Source organism: Vanessa cardui, chromosome 14 (genome assembly GCF_905220365.1).
Source record: "Vanessa cardui chromosome 14, ilVanCard2.1, whole genome shotgun sequence".
Taxonomy (NCBI): domain Eukaryota; kingdom Metazoa; phylum Arthropoda; class Insecta; order Lepidoptera; family Nymphalidae; genus Vanessa; species Vanessa cardui.
The window spans coordinates 3928008-3949871 of NC_061136.1; the positions used below are offsets into that span (position 1 = coordinate 3928008).

Consider the following 21864-nt stretch of genomic DNA (forward strand, 5'->3'; position numbering starts at 1 on the left):
TATTCGTTTCGTAAATTGTTTTGATGTTATATTAAACAAATTTGAACACTAAATTTAATTTATTTTAAATTACTTTTATTGAATTTTTAACTTATCAATGTAATGAAGGGTTCCCTTTTGTTTAATTTTTTGTTTATCTCTCAGTGTACCTAAAACAGTTTTGTACTAAAAATCTGTTTGTAACGAAGTCGCCGGCATCTCTCGCTAGTAATGTAACAATGTAACATTCCTTTTTGAACATTCGTCTGTATTTTTCACTGAGATGCGCGACTCTTCTCTCCTTCCCCGATGTAATGTTTCGAATTGTATCATTACATGTAATGATATGTTATTGGTCAGCTCATCTCACTTGCATTTTTTTATGATATAGGTTGGCGGGCGAGCATATGGGCCACCTGATGGTAAGTGTTCACCATCACCCATAGACAATGAAGCTATAAGAAATATTAACTATTTCTTACATCGTCAATGTGCCACCAACCTTGGGAACTAAGATGTTATGTTCCTTGTGCCTGTAGTTACACTGGCTCACTCACCCTTCCGGAACCGGAACACAACAATACTGAGTACTGTTATTTGGCGGTAGAATAACTGGTGAGTGGGTGATACCTACCCAGACAGGCTTGCACAAAGTCCTACCACCAAGTCAAACATGATGTTCGAATCTAAATTCGAAATCGAACTACATTATATTCAAGAGGGTTTTTACAAGCACTTTTGAACACGTTGCCAGCGACATAATTTTTTTATTCTTACCAATTCTGCGGTACTGAGTATTAAGGACTCCTTATTAAAGGTATCAATAAGCTTAAGAAACTAAAACTCGATGTGATATAATGATGTAATGTGATCGAATTGAATTTATTCAGTGCTGAAGGTGGTCAAAGTGACCCCTTATTAAAGTACGTACACCATAGTTTTCTGTGTTCAATAGGCATCATGTCAATATACTTATCTCTTTCCTACAATCTATCAAATAGATGATACGGCCTCCGCACCACGGAGAAATGTACATTTTTCGTGTTCGTGTATTAAACCTCGCTCCGTATTAAACGTGAAGCTACTATAATCAAGTTACTATTATTATCGTGTAATAGTATGACCCCTATCTCGATGGATTTTTACAAGCCACTTTTAACACCAATAATATTTCAATGATATATACAAAAGTTGATGCCAATAATATAACTCATTATAATTAGTTTGACTCGAGAAGCGTTTGGTTAGTATCGCTTCAATTAACCTGCAATCAACCCCCAATGGATCGTTAAGACAAAATATTTGCGATACAGTATTGCTTTGAGCTATTAACACTGATTCACAACACGCTCGGTTGAACAAGATTTCTATCCTTTTAATCAAAATTGTCGCTCTAACGATGCCAACCACAAAAGGTAAATACAAATCGTATATGTTACCTAACAGCTCGTTACATATTGTTCAGGTAAGTTTAGGTAAGTAACCTTTTGATCAACCAATCAATAAAATAAACTACAAACATACGTTCACATCGATATCAATAAATATTATCATGATGTTTCATAATTTCTGGGAAGTATATTTTATCTTGAATGAATCTGACTATCATTTTAAACGAGATGTAAATAGTAGCGGTTGATATTTGTGGGAACTTAAGATATACTTTTAATTCAAATAGTTTCGTAAGAGTTTTCATAAATTTGGTTGAAAAAGTATTATTTATCGATTGGAGTATGTGAGGTAGTATGTAAAGGTAGTATTTGGAACGCATATAATATCGAAATTTACGCAATGTAGGACGCAATACTGAACCTTAATTATGATATTATTACGGCTTATAATATCGTAACATTATTCATAACAGAAACACAACTTTGTACCCACATACGAAAATTACGCTAAGGATGAAGTATTAAAGCATTTGAGTAATTTTAGCACAGTTTGTAATATGTAAACTGAGTGCAGAATGCTAATATTTCTTTATAAAATTAAAAATGAAACACATTATCATGCGCTTAACACACATACACACATAGAGAAACACATTAATATTTAATACAAAACATTGAATATCGCCAATGTTACCACATCGTCCAACTGAGCTTAATTTTTTATTAGTATTAATGAAAAATGATCGAATTTCGACCAAGAACTACACTACACTAGTTTAAAATTATCTTCTAAAATTACGAATCTAAAAATTTTTAAAAAGATCGACATTATATTTTAATTCCAAAGTTTGTATTAAATCTTATGAGATTTAATACAAACAAACCACTCTTAAAATAGATTATTCTTCTAAATGAAGTCCTATTAAACTAACTTACAAAATAATCCAGTTTGCACTCTGCAGAAGGAGACAGGACATTATGATAGTATCTAGACTTTGATTAATGGGCTTAAGAAAGATCGTACCATGTATCAAGTGCATGTTGGAAGAAAACGAATGAGAATCGAGTTAAAAGGTAAGTCCAGAGCGATAAGTTAGAACGAGTCGGAGTACTTCTTTTAATATGTCTGTCAAGGAATGAAATAAGGCACTTAACAAAAGTGCGATTATAAACTTGTTGTTGTTCCGTCTTCCAGCTTGACTGATATGGTTTATAAGACAATCTTTGCCGTGTATTCAGTCATCAGTGACGACGCCGAATATAATAACTTTAAAAAAAAAATAAAACCGACTCCAAATGTGTGAACACAAAAAAAATAATCGTTCAAATTGGTTTATAATCGGCGGAGATATTGCTTATAAAATAGTTCATCCCCAATTCTCCACCCTTAGGGGTTGTTTTTTATTATTAAATTTAAATGGGAACACCCTTGAGGTATTACCTATACGCTGAAAAAAAAAATTGTTCAAATCGGTTCATAATTGGCGGAGTTATCGCGTAACAAACATAGAAAAAAAAACATACGATCCGAATTGAGAACCTCCTCCTTTTTTGAAGTAGGTTGAAAATTTTTCTAGCGTTACTTGATGTATATCTCTATCCCGTTTATTGATATATAAGGCGTAACAACCATATATTTCGATAAGAGGAATTCTTAATCATAATCACAATTTATAAATATGCGAAAGGTTTTTAAAGTTAGTCAAACGTTAAATACCAAGTTTATAAAGAAGTTCATAAGAAGTTCTGACTGAGTATGTTGTGCATAAATACCACAAAGCTGATAAGTATTCTAGAGCAAAGATCAAATTATTAAAAGACTTATTTGTTTTAAGATGAATTAGAAAATATCATGCTGATAATGATGATGAAGTTCATTTATATTTTTTTTAGTTCCGTAAATAAAATCAAACAGTAATACTGTTATTTTAGAGTTCACAATTGATTAAACGAATCACGTAATATTATACTTGTCCTGAATGTATACAGGTCATATTGGATCATCTTAACACGCCATGACTTAGATCAGTCACATGGACGTCATGAATTAACTTTTCAGGAACAAACGTAAATCTCAGAAAAGTAGGAATATTTTTTATCGTACTTTGCTTTCAAACCGCGGTTTAACTTTAGAAAATGAAGAGCATGCGAGGACACTGACTACAAAGGATTTTAAAACTAAGATGCATTAACGGAACCCGAATAAACTTCTAGCGCCTTCCTCCATGAATACTGAAATGGCTAAAGTTTTCTAGACAACGAAATGCCTTTATGATTCCCTTAGACGTCGTAAATTGATATTCTGAATATCTCCATTACCACACTGGGTATATCCAGTGATATATAATAGTTTTGACACATGATATTATAACTTTTTCCATTTCTTTATAAATCTTGGTTATTTTAGTGTTTGTAAGTGCCCGTAAGCCGTAAAGGTCTACAGACATGACTCGGGAGATTTAAGTTAAGAAAAAAGTGAAAAATTGTGATGTTGATCAATCTCTATTAATATTATTAATGTGAAAGTAATTTTGTCTGTCTGTCTGTTTGTCGCTCTTTCACGACCAAACCGCTGAATCTTATTTGCTAAAATTTGATACGAAGCAAACTTGAACTTCAAGGAAGAACGTAGGCTATTTTTTGCCTGACACATAACAACCAATAATAATAAACGCGAAGCCGCTGGCGACTACTGGTCTATTCATAATACTAACAGTATAATGAATAGTCAGAAACAGACACGTTATATTGGTAGGTGGCTTTTTAACCGACAAGTAGTCTGTGTAAAATTAGAATGAACTAGGGCTAACTTTGATCTGAACGATTTGTAAAATTAGACCAATTTGACAATTAGCTGAATACTGAAATTGTTCAAAAGGATTAATTTAGTACCAACAGAGTAACCAGTAGATGTATAGTGTATCTGTTTGTATAGTGCTTGAGAGTTACAAGAGATCTCTTGGCTATTGCATAATGCTATTTTTGACATCTTAGAACATGTTGGAACATGTTGACTATACCATTAATCAGAACATTTGTCTTCCAAAAAAATTTGAAAAGCAAGTTAGGTTTGTTTCCAGTTTGTAATCGTTACTTTATTATTTTAATATGTATTCAAACGTAAGTCTATCTTTATAATCGTCATACATAATTTCATATTAAAGGGAATGGATACTCGGAGCTATGATCATCACAATTATGATTTGGTACTTTTTTTCCTTATTGTAAAATAATTACGTTTCTTTAAAAGTGATGGCTAAACTAAGGTCGTATGGTACAAACAAACAAATAAACCCTCAAACAATCGCATATATATCCTGGTTCCGTCTAGAAACTTCCACGTCGATAATTCACAATACCGTTGGAAACACTTTTACGGAGCGCGCTTCTTGTGAACTTTATAACTCATGCAAAATAATTTCGTTAGAGTTTTCAGATATTTGGTTCAAGAAGTTTTATTTACCGACCAAGTTTCGGAGTGGGTGAAGTCGTATAGAATAGTATTAGGAACGTACGTGATATTGAAACTTATACAATAAGCTGCATAAATTTAATCAAAAATATCAGTAAATATTGCTTTAAGTGTCAGTATCGTTATTGTTACCAATATTAATCTTCTTACAATAATCAATTAAGTGTAAATGAAGCTGTACATAATATGTCCATACTCTTACTAAACGCCTCATAAGAAGACTCAAAGACACACTAGAGCATTGAAGATGGCTATGCTCCCTATGAGCTTTCCTACGAGACCGAATCAAATATGACGAAATCACTAGGCGAATATTACCGACATAGTCCGAAGAATGACCGAACTGAAGCAGAAAAGTTCTCGCGTGGTGACTACGAAACGGAAAACGCAGCTTGGACAGGGACTTATCTTCTGGACAAGGTGGACTTGCTAATTTGACGAGGGTCGTGGGGAAGCCACTGGATGCGAGTAACGGCTGTTGTAAAAATAATTGGGGAAGTCTACCAGCGTCTTTCAGTTTAAATATATTAAAATGTCAATATACTATTTAAGAATAGGTTTCATATTATAAGGTTACGCTCTCGCGTTTTAATAGTACCTTCCTTAAAATTTAATTTAATCACTTAAAATAATATATTAGAGTATGTTTAAATTTGATTTGGATTATATATTTTCAGTTTCGGTAGTTTTGTCTTTCAAGAGACGTAATCTTAAGAACTAATTCGAAACTCACAGAACGCAATCATGACAAATATTACACCATTTCAAGGATACAGGCCTCAATATGACGAGACACCGTAAACCAGTTGTGAAATTCGTGAGATACGATTTACCAATGACTTCTAGAATAGTACTGTAGCTGTATGAATAATAGTTTTGGTCTTGAATACTGTAATATTAATTAAATAATTTATTAGATATCTTGTAGACGAAGTTTTATTTAGTTAGCAAGTTAGTAAACTTGAACGTGGTGTGCATCTTACACCATATTAATTTACAAGAACTAAACTCAAGTTTCTACTAAAATTTGACGCTAAAACAGTTGAACAGTAATTTTATGTGGGTGGCAGTTTATTGATCAGTATTAATTTTAAGCATGTCATCGAAGACACTTTCTCCTCGAGACGAATTTTTTGGTTCAGCAATGGAGTATTGACAGGCTTTATCAATAACAAGAGTACATTGATGATAAGATCCAATCATCCAATCAGGTAAAATAAGAACAAATGTAAATATAAACTATTTCTTACCTGTAATCATTTGACTGGCCGTTGTCAACAGCTTAACATCATTATCAGCATCTTGAGTTTCAAGTCTGACGGTTACGTTCAGAGGATCCAAAGTTCCATCTTCAGCTCTGCCATGAAGAGTGACGAGGACAGCCGTTGTTTTCCCAGGGACAGCAACCTCCGGCGCCACCACTGAGAAGCCCCTGTGAACAAAATTATTTAGTTATCAAATGTTTTCAACCTCAATAAATATACTGATTGTACACTTTTGTATCCGCCCGTCTCTCGAGGGCTATCGATAATTAATATTTCGACCAAAAAAATAAAAATATATATATTTTAATTTGTCTGGAGTATTATTACACAACAATATTCATATTTTTGAGATTTGACGCAACGAATTGACAGATACTTGGTGGTAGGGCTTTGTGCAAGCCCGTCTGGGTAGGTACCACCCATTCATCAGTTATTCTACCGCCAAACAACAGTATTCAGTATTGTTGTGTTCCGGTTTGAAGGGTGAGTGAGCCAGTGTAACTACAGGCACAATGTCCCTTGTGCCATATATCAATATCTTAGTTCCCAAGGTTGGTGGCTCATTGACGATTTAAGGAATAGTTAATATTTCTTACAGCGTCATTGTCTATGGGTAATGGTGACCACTTACCATCAGGTGGCCCATATGCTCGTCCGTCAACCTATTCCATAAAGAAAAAATAAAAAGATAAGGCAAACCAATGATTCTCAATGGAATTCCATTCTTGGTCTGGCCATAACAATGTCTGTTTACGACTATCATTAGTTTTTAATGTTATCAAATTTAATCTAACCTTTAGTATTTTTTATCCCAAAAATATTAATATTTTGGGGATAAATTCAAAGATTGTCTTTGGTGTTGCTTAACAGTTATGTGTGAGTGCCATATTTATAAGCGTCATAATAATTATTCAAGCAAGCTGGAAGCTGTGTGAGGTGAAGCCAGCGTAACTACAGGCACATTTCATTTCCATAATTGGTGGTAACCACTTAAAATCAATGGGTAACCCATTTGCCACGTTACATTATAACGAAAAAAATAATTATACTAGAAAACTAGTGTTCTTTATTTGACTAATAATGCATGCGCTCATATTACTCAAAAATACAAACATAACATTCACTAGAAACCTTTAATCAACTATTAAAATAAAAATAAAAAAACATTTCCGAACGATAAAATATTTCGTTCATGTAATACACGAATCGAAACGTTCAATAATAAGAAATCCAAGGAAAAAAAAAACTAGCAAACATCGAAATAAATAAGGGAACATTTGTTACTAGTAACACACTGCCAACAAAATGACTAACACGAAATATCAAACACACGAATATTGAAAAATCCACTTCAGACAGCTGCATTGCGACAAATCGTATGGACACGTTCAAATTATTGTATTTCCTTCATGTGTACGGAATACGGAATTTTGTTTGACATACTCTCGTGTTCCTTCGTTTAAACATACCAGTCGTTCCCGAACGATTATTTAAAACAGTATCACTCGCATAAAAAAACAATAGATAGGATTCAACTTTTTTATGTTCTTTTTCAACGTACGTTTTTTCGTTATTTATAACTCAGAAGTAAAAAAGATTTACTAAACCCAAAAACATTGTCTCTTACGCTCTTTTTGCTCGGATATGTTTTTTTTCCTAAACAGTATTACTAATATGTTAGAAATCACTTGTGAAATTTTGAAAACCATCTTCTTTACAGGTTATAGTTATCATACAATGTTGCATAACTCTTTCGGAAATTTCGCGATCGTATCCTGCAGTGAATTTCCAAATGATCTTGCAGTATAGCTATTATTATTATAATTTTGACAATCAATAATTAGGAGCTTCAGATTTGAATAATTAGGCAGGTAGGAATGACGTAGATAGCTGATCAACTGAACAACTATTTCGGTTACAACATATATCAAATGAGTTGTGACTTTTAGAAGTTTAATGTAATTAATTAGGTTTTAACCTATTGATAATTTTTCTTAAAAACAACAAAAACTTATCATCTTTATATCGCTAATAGTCAGTTGATTTGTATTGCAATAACAAAACAACAGACTGTCTGGGTAAGATCAGTGTAGCTACAGGTATAAGGTACACAGGTTTACTTGGTGGTAGGGCTTTGTGCAAGCCCGTCTGGGTAGGTACCACCCACTCATCAGTTATTCTGCCGCCAAATAACAGTACTCATTACTGTTGTGTTCCGGTTTGAAGGGTAAGTGAGCCAGTGTAACTACAGGCACAAGGGACGTAACATCTTAGTTCCCAAGGTTGCTGGCACATTGACGATGTAAGGAATAATTAATATTTCTTACAGCGTCATTGTCTATGGGTGATGGTAACCACTTACCATCATGTGGCCCATATGCTCGTCCGCCAATCAATACCATAAAAAAAAACACATAAAGAATGGTTAAGATTTCGGACAGGGATAGTATTTGTGGCTGGTGTCATATCAGTAACATGGTACCTGTGAAACAATACCATATTGTGCAGTGCATTTATATATATTAGATTATTACCTACATAAAATAGTGAAGATACACATTACTTGCAAGTGGAATGCACTTTTAATAGTTAAAGTTATGAACCCAATCTAAATAGAAGAAGCAGAAAGTTGAGAAAGAAGAAATTTTCATCGCAACTTATAAATAATGGCACAAAGAAGACACAGAATAAAAACTGTTTAAAGAGCAAAAGCATCAAATGTTGTATAATAGTATTAAAACGTCTCAGTAAATAAAATAGAAAAGTTGGTCAAAACGTTACGTATCATTTAATATCCAATCACTTAATAAATTCGTAAGATTCTCCCGAAACAAATTCGATATGATCGAATTTTAGTCAACGTAACTAAATTACAGTTTAGTTTATTGACATTAATCATATCATTGTCATTTTAATTTGTGGGATACTCCATAAAGAAAACATTTCGATGTTTAGAAATGAAAACGGTTATCGTTTGTGAAGGTTTTTAAGTGCTTTTAAAATAATTACAATTTAGAAGTAACGTCCATCCTAACATGACTGCCATTTCATGCACATGTTTAAACAGTCTTAATAATTAGTCAAGCTATGAAATTAAACATTCGGGGGTAGTATAGATCCCACATTACCCAGTTATATATTATATTTGATAGGATTATTTTTTGACTTTACCAAAAGATGCAGTATGTTACAAGGCTTTAAATATATTATATAGATATTAATAATTTCGGGCAGCTCCATGATAGACCAACCAATTGAGCTTTGATTATTGCTGATTCAAATACAGGCAAATACCACTGAAATGTCATGTGCTTAATATGCTTATAATTGACCTCAGATTAAGCAGGGAAAGAAGAAAACCCTCTCTTGTGCAACGTGGAATCAGCTCCAAATTCTTCTCAAAGGGAGAGAAGGCTGTAGCCCCACTGCGGATCATTTGTAAGCTACTTTTCACTTTAAGCTAAATTATTACAATTTATTATATATTTAAAGTATCTGAAACAACTTAACCTATTTCAGTAGTTTGTGGCCTTTCACCTTTAGGTGTTACATCGTGGGTAGGGAAATATATAATTTTCCCAATGAAAACTAATAATGTTAAGCACGTGTTTAGATAAAGATAAAATTGTACCATACGTATAAATCCCCTACGAATGTTCAACTTACCCTCATCAAAAGGAGACATTATGAGGCTATTTGTCTTGTGAATGATGTTTTAGGATTACACGGTGAAACAGATATACCGTACACTTCTTATATATCTGTATCCGTATCCGCATCCGTAGAAAATCTATAACTGTTTTCCAGATACTTGATATTATATATTGTGGGTTCCTTTTTGTATCTGTGATTGGTTAAGTGAGTACTGGAATCGTGGTATAGTGATGTTAGATATATATGAAATCCTTTAATATACCACATAAGTTTTATTTGAGAGCTTTATGCAAGCCAGTCTGGGTATCCTACGCATTAGATATTTTGTTTCCAAATAGCAGTAACTACTGCATATTGTGTATCTGTTTGAAAGTTGAGTAAGCCAGAAAACAGGCTCAAGGGAAATACAACTTTAGTTTCCAAGGTTGGTGGCGCTATTGTATATGAGCGGTGGTGACCACTTACCATCTGGTGAGCCTTTTCTCGTCTGCCTATCGTAAAATATATACATCGAATACGATTATAAAAACACATAAAATTTTTATTCGTTGATTGATGCACACTATACATTTTATTTAATGGCATTAAATTTAAATACCTTTGCCACTCAATTGATTGAAAAAAAACGCTACAGAAACATTTTTGCTTGGTTTATATCAATTGTTCTTTTTTCACGTTTAATGCAATTTAAAAAAAGCAAAGCAAGGCCTACTGCATCTCCGTTGTCCAGTAAAAATCGTACTCCAGTGAACTATCGCATGCTCTAGGAATACCTTGAACAATTTATACTAGCGCATTGAACTAGATTGGAAAGAATTCCGGGTTTATTGCTGGATTAATCGAAGTGATTGATACAATGGCCACATTCATTCCGAACCACTTCGGTACTTTCGGAAAATAAAGTCTTCTACAACTCGCAGACGAATCCATTTCCTCGAAACAAACGCGTTTCCATTCGTTGAATAAATAATCACACAGAATCAATTAAGATTCGTCGAGAACCGGATATAATTAAGAGAATCGGTGTTCTCAATGTATGTTAAATAAATCCCGAGTCTCGGTAAGATGTTAAATTACTTGTTTCTGATACATCTTGTAAACAACTTCAATAATATTAGTAAATATTATTGGAACAAACAAGCAACATCTGCGTCAAGTCACACAATTTTCATTTAAAAAAAAAAAAGAAAAGGCGGGAGATTCGTGGTTGACACATTGAGATCTCGAATATAATTATTACGATGTAATGTGATCATTTTGTGTTGTAAACTAAATGTTTTTCTATTGTGGTATTGATTGTTATTTTAAATTAAAGATAATTGTTTTAGAGGTTGACCTACTTCCTACTTCTGGTTCTAAAAATATATATTTATTTAACACTAGCTGTGCCCGCGACCTTGTACGCGTTTGAATTTAACAAAAAAAACTAATGTATTAGTAGTTACTCCCTATTATAAGAAAATGATATAAGAAACATTAACCATTTCTTATACTCCATGTTATAAGAAGCATTAACTATTCCTTACATCACCAATGCACCATCAAGATGGTATGTCCCTTGTGTGTTAAACTGGCTCACTCACCCTTCAAACCGGAACACAACAATACTAATTACTTTTGTTTGGCGGTAGAATATCTAACGAGTGGGTGATATCTACCCAGACGGGCTTGCACAAAGCACTTCCACCAAATAAATCCTAGAGCTATTATTTAATAGGCAATATTTTTATATAAAAACACTAATAATCGTCGTAATCCTACCGTAATAATCGATTTCAATTACAACAAAATGATTTCTAACAATTTATTTTATTGATTTCATCCCTTTTTTGGTTTCTTGTTTTATGTTCTCTGACATTTCGTTTTATTTTACGTAATATTTGATGTAAAAATTCCCCTGACGTCAAATCCGACTTGATCCCGGCTCAAAATAAGTACGTACATTTGTAATTCGTGAAAGTCTAATGGCGATATAAAAAAGGGTAAGAATTATTCCTGTTTAATTCGTAAAATTTATATGTAAAGTTACATTAACTTTGGCTTAAGTTAGTAATCATTTTAATACTTTTATTTGTACAACACAAATATTTTTACAGTAATAATGATATAAATATTTTAAGATGAACAATAAAGATGTGAGACCACAGATATGGTTAGAACTTGTGCATCTTAACCGATGATTGCGGGTTCAAACCCAGGCAAGTACCATCGAATATTTATGTGCTTAATTTATGTTTATAATTCATGTAGAGAAGAAAAAAATTGATGAAACCTGTATGTGTCTAATTTCATCGCAATTTGGTCACATTTATATTCCACCAACCCGCATAGGAACAGCGTGTGGAATATGGGGAGAACCCCAAGAGGAGGATTAGCCCAGGAGTGGGAAATTTACAGGTTATTTTGTTGTTGTTTATTGTTGTTGACCGCATCAGATTAATAATTGTGTAAATGTACAAACAGTAATAAATTATCATATAAATAAATATTTATTTTTTGTTATTCAGTAAATATATCACTACGATACATAAAACGTCGCTTGTTCTTGGATGTATTGGCAACATCCCCGGTGTATTGAAACTATTTACAACATTTTATTCAAAGTTTTCGTAACATGAAACAAAACTTACATTTACGGAAACATCAGAGATTTTCAATGATCGATCACAAGTCCTTACACATCCTGTTCAAAACATTTATTTACGAAGTAACAAAAATGAAGACGCATTATACTAAGCAGATTTATCTTGATTTATATTTAAGAATTAAACAAAAAATAGCGTTTATCATAAAAAATGTAGACATTGAAACCGTGATGATTAGAGCTAAAGATACGCGTAGAAGTCGTATATGTAGTTTTGTACATAGACGAATAAATAAATACACTCTTGTGTATCCGGGCTCATATAGGTCGTATATTGTGTATTTGCATTTATTAATTTACTAAAACCAATCATTAACATTTCTGCAAAATACAAGTCCGAAACGTAATGGTAAAATAAGGTCTTTTAGATATATTATTATGCAATCTGTGTATCAATACACATTCAGCTTGAGCAACTTCTAAATTTATTAAAACTACTTGATACATAAAAACACACCTTATTAATAACGAAAATAGTCATCGCTTGAACAACGGGTCAGTTAGCAAAGTTAGCAAATAAGAAGTTATTATAACAACAGTAAGTACAATAACAACGGACTGTAAATTTCCCACTGTTGGGCTAAGGTCTCCTCTCCCTTTGAGGAGAAGTTTTTGGAACGCATTCCACCACACTGTTCCAATGCGGGTTGATGTACACACACGCGGCAGAATTTCTATGAAATTAGACACATTTTTTTTCTCACGATTTTTTCCTTCACCGCCGAGCACGAGATGAATTATAAACACATGAATATTCAGCACATGCTTAACACGGTCTGAACCCTCAATCATCGGTTAAGATGCACGCATTCTAACCACTAGGCCATTTTGGCTCTCTTTATTTATAATATTAAGCATCTATTATTACATCACCAATAAGTGACTGCATTTATTTACGCAATAAATCCTTTACATGTTTAAATATACCTCTCAATCCAAAGCCTCATCCGGGTATCAATCGGATTAGCTTGGTCATCGAAAATTTCCGATATCGCCTGAGGAAAATGACCTATTTTCACCAACGTTACGTACTTCAACGTACTTACGGCAGCGGAGAGCCAGAAAAGTGTATCGTGACGTGACTTAATTTTGTCGTTCAATATTCGAAGAGTTGTGTAGTTCAATACACATTCGAGCGTGGGTTACGCGGATAAGACGAGATAGATGAATACTTTTAGACCTTATTAATCCCAGAGCATATCCAGCAGCAGGTTATCCGTTTCATAAATATACAAATATTATGATGCTGAATAGAATGGGTACACAAGTTCGATTTAAAAATATATATATGATAGCTAGCAAGCCCATTTATTGAGAATGTTTACCAATAATATAGTATCACGTTATGATTTATGACCCGTTGGGCGGAGCAGGAATTTAAAACGGGTAAAACCGTGACGGGTTTCTAGTATTATTAACATCTATCTATAAATAGCGTGTTATAAAATTACATTATTATTATGTATCTGTAAGTTGTGGCTGTATCTCGGAACACCGTTGCACCTTATTATGTTTAAATAAAAAAAATAAACCTAATAATCTAACTTTAAATTTAGAATACACTTTTTTCATAAAATAAATTCTAAATTTGAAAATCATATAACATGTTAAGAAAACAAAATTTAAATTCTTCTCCTTATCGGGCTTTGCGCATGTCGTAGTCTGCCGCTTAACCTATGTTTTAAAGTGCTTGTAGAGCAAAACTCTTTGTACAATGGTTCTACTTTGTAAGCGATCTTGGTACCGTATGAGGGGAGTTTTTTATAGAAACTCATACAATCTTTAGATATGATTTTAAAATTTATATTCGTTATAATATTTTCCAGATGTAATCGATTTTTTTATAGAATAAAAAATCTATAATGGACGTACAAAATAATTTAAAACAACAAACAACTATTCATGATTACAATTTGAATTTAATGCGATTCTTCGATTTTATAACTATTATTCTAAAAATAATTATAATTCATTGCTAAAATCGTTACTCGCAAGTAGAAAAACAGTACAAGGAAGTCGGTTTTTTTAACTTGGAATATTTGTATTCTTTTATAGGCACAAATGTATCGGGATGGTCCAGCGTGTAGAAGACGTAAATATTTACATATGATTTCGATTTCAAACCCCAAGCAGTTTTGAATTTGGGATCATCAGCGACAAGAACAACGCGGTGGAGCCCTGAACCTCTCCTCAAAACTAAGAGGAAAATTTGGACCAGCGGAAGTACATTTATAGGCCACACTTAGAAACACCCTGTAAAAGTCACGGTGTTGGGCTAAGGCCTCCATCTCCTCTAGACAAATGGGTCATCTCGGTTAAATTACTGGCAAAAAACCTTATTATAAAATTAATTGAATAAAAAATGTACGTCCGTACCATGAGAAAATAATAGGGGTTATTATTATTTCGTCGGTTCTTCCCATTTCCGTCCGTTCGGAAACTATTTACCGAATCATTCACTCGATTGAGTTGGAACTTTGTATAGTTTTTGGGGCACATCCGTGAAATTTTCTTGTGCAATATTATTGACATGCCAATGAAATAAAAAAGAGTTTTGTATAGTTGATTATAACTACTTGGCAAAAACTTTGGCATTAACATATAATATTTAATGAGGACTATTTTGTTAGGAAGGTCTTGAGCATGGATGTTTAGATTAGATTAGATAGCTTTAGATGACTAAAGATACGATGGATAAATTGTGTCCAAGACGATATGGCTGGAAATAATGTTGCTTGTGAGATGACGTCAAACAGAAAAATATGGTAGATGAAGACACGCTTCGTCGACCCAGGTGGGTCACTAGTATGTAATATAAGATTCGTGTATTATTTATTGTAAAAAATATATACACATCTCATTTACTTCGAAGTTTTAAAATTGGGGATACAATCTGATAGTTAAAACGGGCAACTACAAAAATGATTATAAAATACTATCGTAAAATGTAATAATTTACATTTTACGACACTATTACTAATGTGTCAGCTAAATTACAGAACATTTTTTGATTATATTTGTCACTAGTAATAGTAGTTTTTGAAGGGTGCGTGAGCCAGTGTAACTACAGGCACAAGAGACATAGCATCTCCAAGGTTGGTGGCGCATAGACGATGTAAGGAATAGTTAATATTTCTTACAGCGTCATTGTCTATGGGTGACAGTGACAACTTACCATCAGGTGGCCCAAAGGCTCGTCCGCAAAACTTACCCCTTAAAAAAATATAGTAGTCGCCCGCGGTTTAGCTCGCGTTTTAGGGTGTTGTTTATCACGTGTTAAACAAAAAAAGCAGTTGATGTCCTTTCTTGTAATTCAGGTTTGCTTTATACCAAATTTCATCAAATTCGGTTCAGTGATTTGGTCGTGAAAGAGCGACAGACAGACAGATAGAGTGACTTTCATATTTATAATATTTATATAGATTTGAAACCTTCTCCTCAAAGGGTGAGGAGGCCTTTAGTGGGAATTTATAGGCTGTTGTTGTTGTTGTTGTTGTTGTATATAGATTTGTAAAACGTTTCACTTGTATATCATCTATAGCTACATTTACAATATCACGCGAATCATTTCAAGTTAAGTTACACCTTTTTTCCTCCAAAGAGTCTTTAATAAAAATTTATATGACTGAAAGACTGATCTTTCATCTTCAGTCAGAGAAAATTCATGTCAATTGTCATGACAATTCCTACTATTCCATATTATATCTATTAAACCACAATTTCACATACAGTATACGTTTTAACTATACTATTCTTATAACAAGCACGTAGAGACCACGTGACGTCATCCACTCGTGTTCCGTACAGCCTTTACGATACCACAAATGTACGCTAACGGTAATAAGGATTGGATTCCGAACGATTATTACTTTAAATATCCCTTAATACTTGTTACTGAAGCGATTAATTTGATGTTTCCGAACGTATAGATTCAAACTAAATATTCATTTCCGTTCAGAAACTTCGATTACTTCAATTAGTTACGTATTATTGTCGGCATATTAATTGCCATCAAGGGTTCCTTATTAATGACTGTAGTTCGTTATGTAACGTAGTTATGAAAGTTTGACTTTCGGTGATTAAATTAATTAATTTTTCTCGCAGCTGACATTGATTACATCAAAAGTGCCTACTGGTTGAATAACCATCTATTAAACCACATAATTTATATCTAAGGCTATATAAACAGATAAAACATATAATCCGAACACACGAAGTATGGTAAATGCGTCATAAGTACACTTAAAGTCATAAAGTCATTATACATCTAGACGTTGCTGTATTTCTTTCAATAATTAATTTCGAATTTACTGAAAATAAAAATAGAACTTAAATAAATAAATAATGTATTTCAGGTTAGGTTTGAATTAAAATTCGAAAGCGATCCAAAATAAAAAATAAAAAAACAAACGATTAAAACATATTCTAAAAATGGCGTGTAAATAACAGTCTCTGAAAGTATATCATAACATACTTAATGTTTATAAAAATATTGTAATACTATGAACGATATTAATATATGTAAAATTCTGTATACATTAAACTCTAATAATTACGTAAGAATTAGGAATACATAAAGTAGTTTTATTTTTATTTCATAAATATATCACGAAAATTTCCAAATAGTAATACAACATTTCGCCTGTCATTTTGCAGTTATCGACTGCAAAAACTTATTATGTAACATGTTTCAACGACATGATTTTTTATGCCTTCCATCCATGTAACACGAATGAACGTCACTTAAAAACTTTTAGGTTAAAATAACGCACAATCTTTCAGAATTTTATAATTATTTATCCGCCGTCACGGCCCGGCTTTATCCGAAGAATCTTTCCTTAAGAAACCCCTCAGGGCGTCCATAGAAACTGTATAGCGGCTGAATACTTGCCTGCGGCTCATTACGTCTTAATAAATTATTCATGTATAGTCCCCACCCCTGAGCCGAGTGACCCGGAGGTTTAGTAGCTTTTATTGACTCCACTTTGACGTCATATCTCCTTTCGGTACGTGTTAATAAATTGTCTAGCTAGGTTCTTTTATTAATTGTCACTTGACAAAGATAGAAGGACGGGATGTAATGAATGGTTTTATTCTTTGATTTGTGTTAAGCAATCAATGGTTGGGCCGAGATGGCCCAGTGGATAGAACGCGTGCATCTTAACCGATGATTACGGGTTCAAACCTAGGCAAAGACCACTGAAATTTCATGTCCTTAATTTCTGTGAGTGTCTGTGTGAGTCGAGATGGCCCAGTGGTTTGAACGCGTGCATCTTAGTTCTTAACCGATGACTTCGGGTTCAAACCCAGGCAAGCACCGCTGATTCATGTGCTTAATTTGTCTTTATAATTTATCTCGTGCTCAGCGGTGAAGGAAAACATCGATGAGGAAACCTGCATGTGACAAATTTCATAGAAATTCTGCCACATGTGAATTCCACCAACCCGCATTGGAACAGCGTGGTGGAATATGTTCCAAGCCCTCTCCTTAACGGAAGAGGAGGCCTTATCTCAGCAGTGGGAAATTTGCAGACTGTTACTTTACTTTTCTTTTACTTAATTTTAATTTGTGTGTATAATTTAGCGAATGAATGAATTAAAACTACGTGAGGTATGTCTCATTTCAACAAAATTCTGCCACATGTGAATCTACCAATCTAAAATGGAGCAGCGTGGTGGAATATGCTTCTAACCTTCCTCAAAGAAAGTCTTAGCACAGCAGTGAAAATTTTACACTATTAACTATAAAAATCTATTTGACTTTAATAAGTATAGTTAATATAAATATAACACAATTAATAGAAAAAACAGATTAAAAAAATATATAGAATAGAATTGAACAATATTTGAAATAAGAAAATAAAAGACCAATATAGGTCGATGTCATTTTATAATGATTCCTTAAATTATACGTACGTAATGACAAAATTAAGGATATTCAAAACGTAATGATATTCAAACAGGCTGATAATGTATTAAAAAGATCTGTCTGCGCACGTATTATGAAACCGCTGAAAGAGATTTGGTGCAATTCGGTATGGCAGATTACAGCGTAAGCCTTATACAAACAATTACATCAACACATTTTCAATAATAAACCTAGAATAATTTTCATCCCGTGAAATGAAATGTTTTCCATTGGTTAGTTTGATAACTGTAGCACAGTATGATACACATTACCCGACAGAGTATTTAAAAAATAGACAACTCATATCAAATTTAATTTTCAAAATATTTGTTGAAGCGTGTAGGACTTTTGTCTTTTGTGGATGAAAACTAAATGAAAAATACTACGTATCAGGATATCAAGAATTAATTAAATACACTCGAATAACATTTCAAGGAAATGAAATAGTTTGCAGGGTAATATAAAAGTACATAAAAATGAAAATATATTAATGAAAGACTTGCAATGAGATAAGTACGTAAAGTCGGTTAGACCGGTTTTGATCTTTTTTTTTACGTTGAGTAGCCACCCAGGTTTATCGTAGATTAGATCCTGGAGGTAGCTGCCATTTAGAATAGGAAATTTGTATACAAGGATTACATACAAAAAATATTCTTACTTGACCCATAGGAAGTCTTGAACTGGTATTTTTTTATAAATTATCAAATGCAGAATCTAAATTCGTTTAACATAAAACAACACTATGAAAATGTTTGAGACCTAAACAAAGGCTTTTCTGTTGAAAGGACGGCTTAGTGCTTATTCAACTATACTGTTCCGCTCACTGCTGAGTACGAGGTGAATTATAATCGCAAGTAATCTCCTATACGAACGAACGAGCTTAATTTACGACCCATATGTGGTAACACGTTATTGAATGCCTTGTTGGTGTAGCTGCTATAAGGGCATTGACCTCGGCCCTTGACTCAAATCTTGTATTGTTCTTTCTACTACTAATAGTTATCAGTAGACTAAAGTTGTCAGTCTGGATGTTGGAATTGGAATTCCACTACCTTGGAAAACATGTTAAGCTGTATGTGCTGTACACTCTCCGATTGTATCGGATGCCATCTTATTGAATAATAAGAGTGAGCGAATAGAGAATCCATTTTGAAAATAGAGTTTTGTGCTCAAACTTGTGCGTAAATATGTCCTGTGTAAACGGCTACTCAAATAACATAATCTCAGTTCAAAGATAAAATTATATTATATGTTTTATTCATATTCTTAAAATAAAGTTCAAAAATGGTTCTGATTTTTCTTTCCATCCAAAGCACTGTGAACTGCAAATCGACACATATTTTTCCATTCGGCATTTTGTGCATTTAACTTGAATTTAGTCCAGGAAATTTTGCACTATCGGTATTCGACGTACCTACGCAGAATCGGGACAAAGCTTCATATTGAGGGCATGACATGTGTGATACAGATTTTGCTAAGGTGATTTGAATATAGAATATAAATTTTCAACGTGTAACTTTTAACTTGGATTAATTATTTTTCGATTCGAATTTTAAATTAACAACATTATGTAAGTAAATTATAATAAGAAGCATTAGTAGAGAGTTCATATGAATGAATGAATTAATGAAAGAACTCATATTTTCTACTACCGATTTTATTATTGATTGAAAACACTATTTTTTTATAATCTATTGACTTTGGCGAATTATATATGCCCTCGGGCCAAAAATAAAAGCCAAAAAAGTTAGTAAAGTCATTAATTTTTATTTAATTTTATAATGTTGCAACATTCTCCATTTTATCTGTAATAAACATTCACAAAAACAACTAACTAAGAACTAGCTTAATAGGTCCATTTTATTTATATCTAATAATTAAATAGTTAGTAAAAATAAAGTAACAATCCGTAAATTTCCCACTGCTGGGCTAAGGCCTCCTCTGCCATTAAAGAGAGGGTTTGGAATATATTCCACCACACTTTTCCAATACGGGTTGGTGGAATGCACATGTGGCAGAATTTCGATGAAATAAGACACATGCAGGTTTCCTTACGCACGAGACGAATTATAAATAAAAATTAAGTGGTGCTTGCTTGGGTTTGAACCTCAAATCATCGGTTAAGATGCACGCGTTCTAACCACTGGGCCATCTCAGCTCCCTTTAGTTAAAGTAACATTTTTATTTATTTTAAATATTTATTTGTATTCATTTACTTTTATATCTCTATTCAAGTCTTGTCAATATTACCGAGTTGAATCGCCGGTGAGCGAAGTTTGTTAACTTTATTCCTTTGAATGAACTGAAAGTAGAATTTCCGACTGACACGCGTTTGCGTATATTTTATTTGAGTTTTAATTTAAAAAAAAAAAAGATTCCAATTTACAGTTTAAAATATAATATAATTCTACACATCCTACATGCTTGGAGAATGGAAAGGGGCCAGAGAATCAGATATTTGCAAGTATTTTTATAATATATTTGGTTTAACAGGCTCACTATTAATATTATCAACCGACTTCCAAAAGGACGAGGTATTTGGTCCCAAATATACCAATAACTATAACTACATGATATAATCGTTAATCGACTTTTAAGTAGTCTAATATTTTTTATTTCATTTAACTTAGGAAGACTCTAAAAAATATGTTGAATACGCAATTATTTTTATTACTTTTTCGTGCATATTCATTTGTTTTAAAATAGTGTTTTGTTTGAAGTCGGTTTTTCTTTTTGTTAAAATTTTTATTTATATTAATACTAGCGACCCGCCCCGGCTTCGCACGGGTGCAATACTGATACTAAACATACTACAGAATTTGTTTGCTTACGACATCTTATTATAAACTTCTACAATTATACATTTTGGCATGTGTACCGTATATACATTCATGTCCACGTAGTAGAAAAATTACAAACAGACGACGACGTCCGCGTGGTGTGGGAAATTTGCAAAACGCAACGTAACATACACCCGATCAAGTACCAGTATAAGCTGACCCCCAATCATATCGACAACCATATCAGAAAGAGCTCAACTTAAGTTGGGCGCTTATATTTACAAAACTAAGTGGCCTAAGTTACGCCTTTGTACATTACCAACCCGCCAATGAAAGTCCTGATCAAATCGGCCCAACCGTTCCAGAGATTACCCGGAACAAACAGACAGACAGACAGACAAAAATTCTAAAAATGTGTGTTTTGGTATGTGTACCGTATATAAAGACAAATGCATATAGCAGAAAGTGGTTATTTTAATATTACAAACAGACACTCCGATTTTATTTATTTGTATGGATTAATTTAAATAATTGTATTCAACTAACATGACTTTGTGTTTTTTAAATGTTAAAAAAGAGTAACTACTGAATTTCTTGCCGGTTCTTCTCGGTGGAATCTACTTTCCGAACCGGTGGTAGCTTTACTTAATTGTAAAATGACGATTCGAAAGTGCTTGTAAAAGCCTACTTGTAAAGTAAAGTAAGTAAAGTAACAGCCTGTAAATTTCCCACTGCTGAGATAAGGCCTCCTCTTCCATTAAGGAGAGGGTT

At 33.1% G+C, this 21864-nt stretch overlaps 1 protein-coding gene across 1 annotated transcript in view; it reads right to left on the reverse strand.

The window, feature by feature from the left end:
* The window catches only part of LOC124535075 (C3 and PZP-like alpha-2-macroglobulin domain-containing protein 8), a 240584-nt gene that overhangs the window by 117725 nt on the left and 100995 nt on the right, over positions 1-21864 (reverse strand). The window contains exon 3 of the mRNA XM_047111123.1: positions 6093-6274. Coding sequence (XP_046967079.1) covers positions 6093-6274 — 182 coding nt within the window. The remainder of the gene's footprint in view (positions 1-6092; positions 6275-21864) is intronic.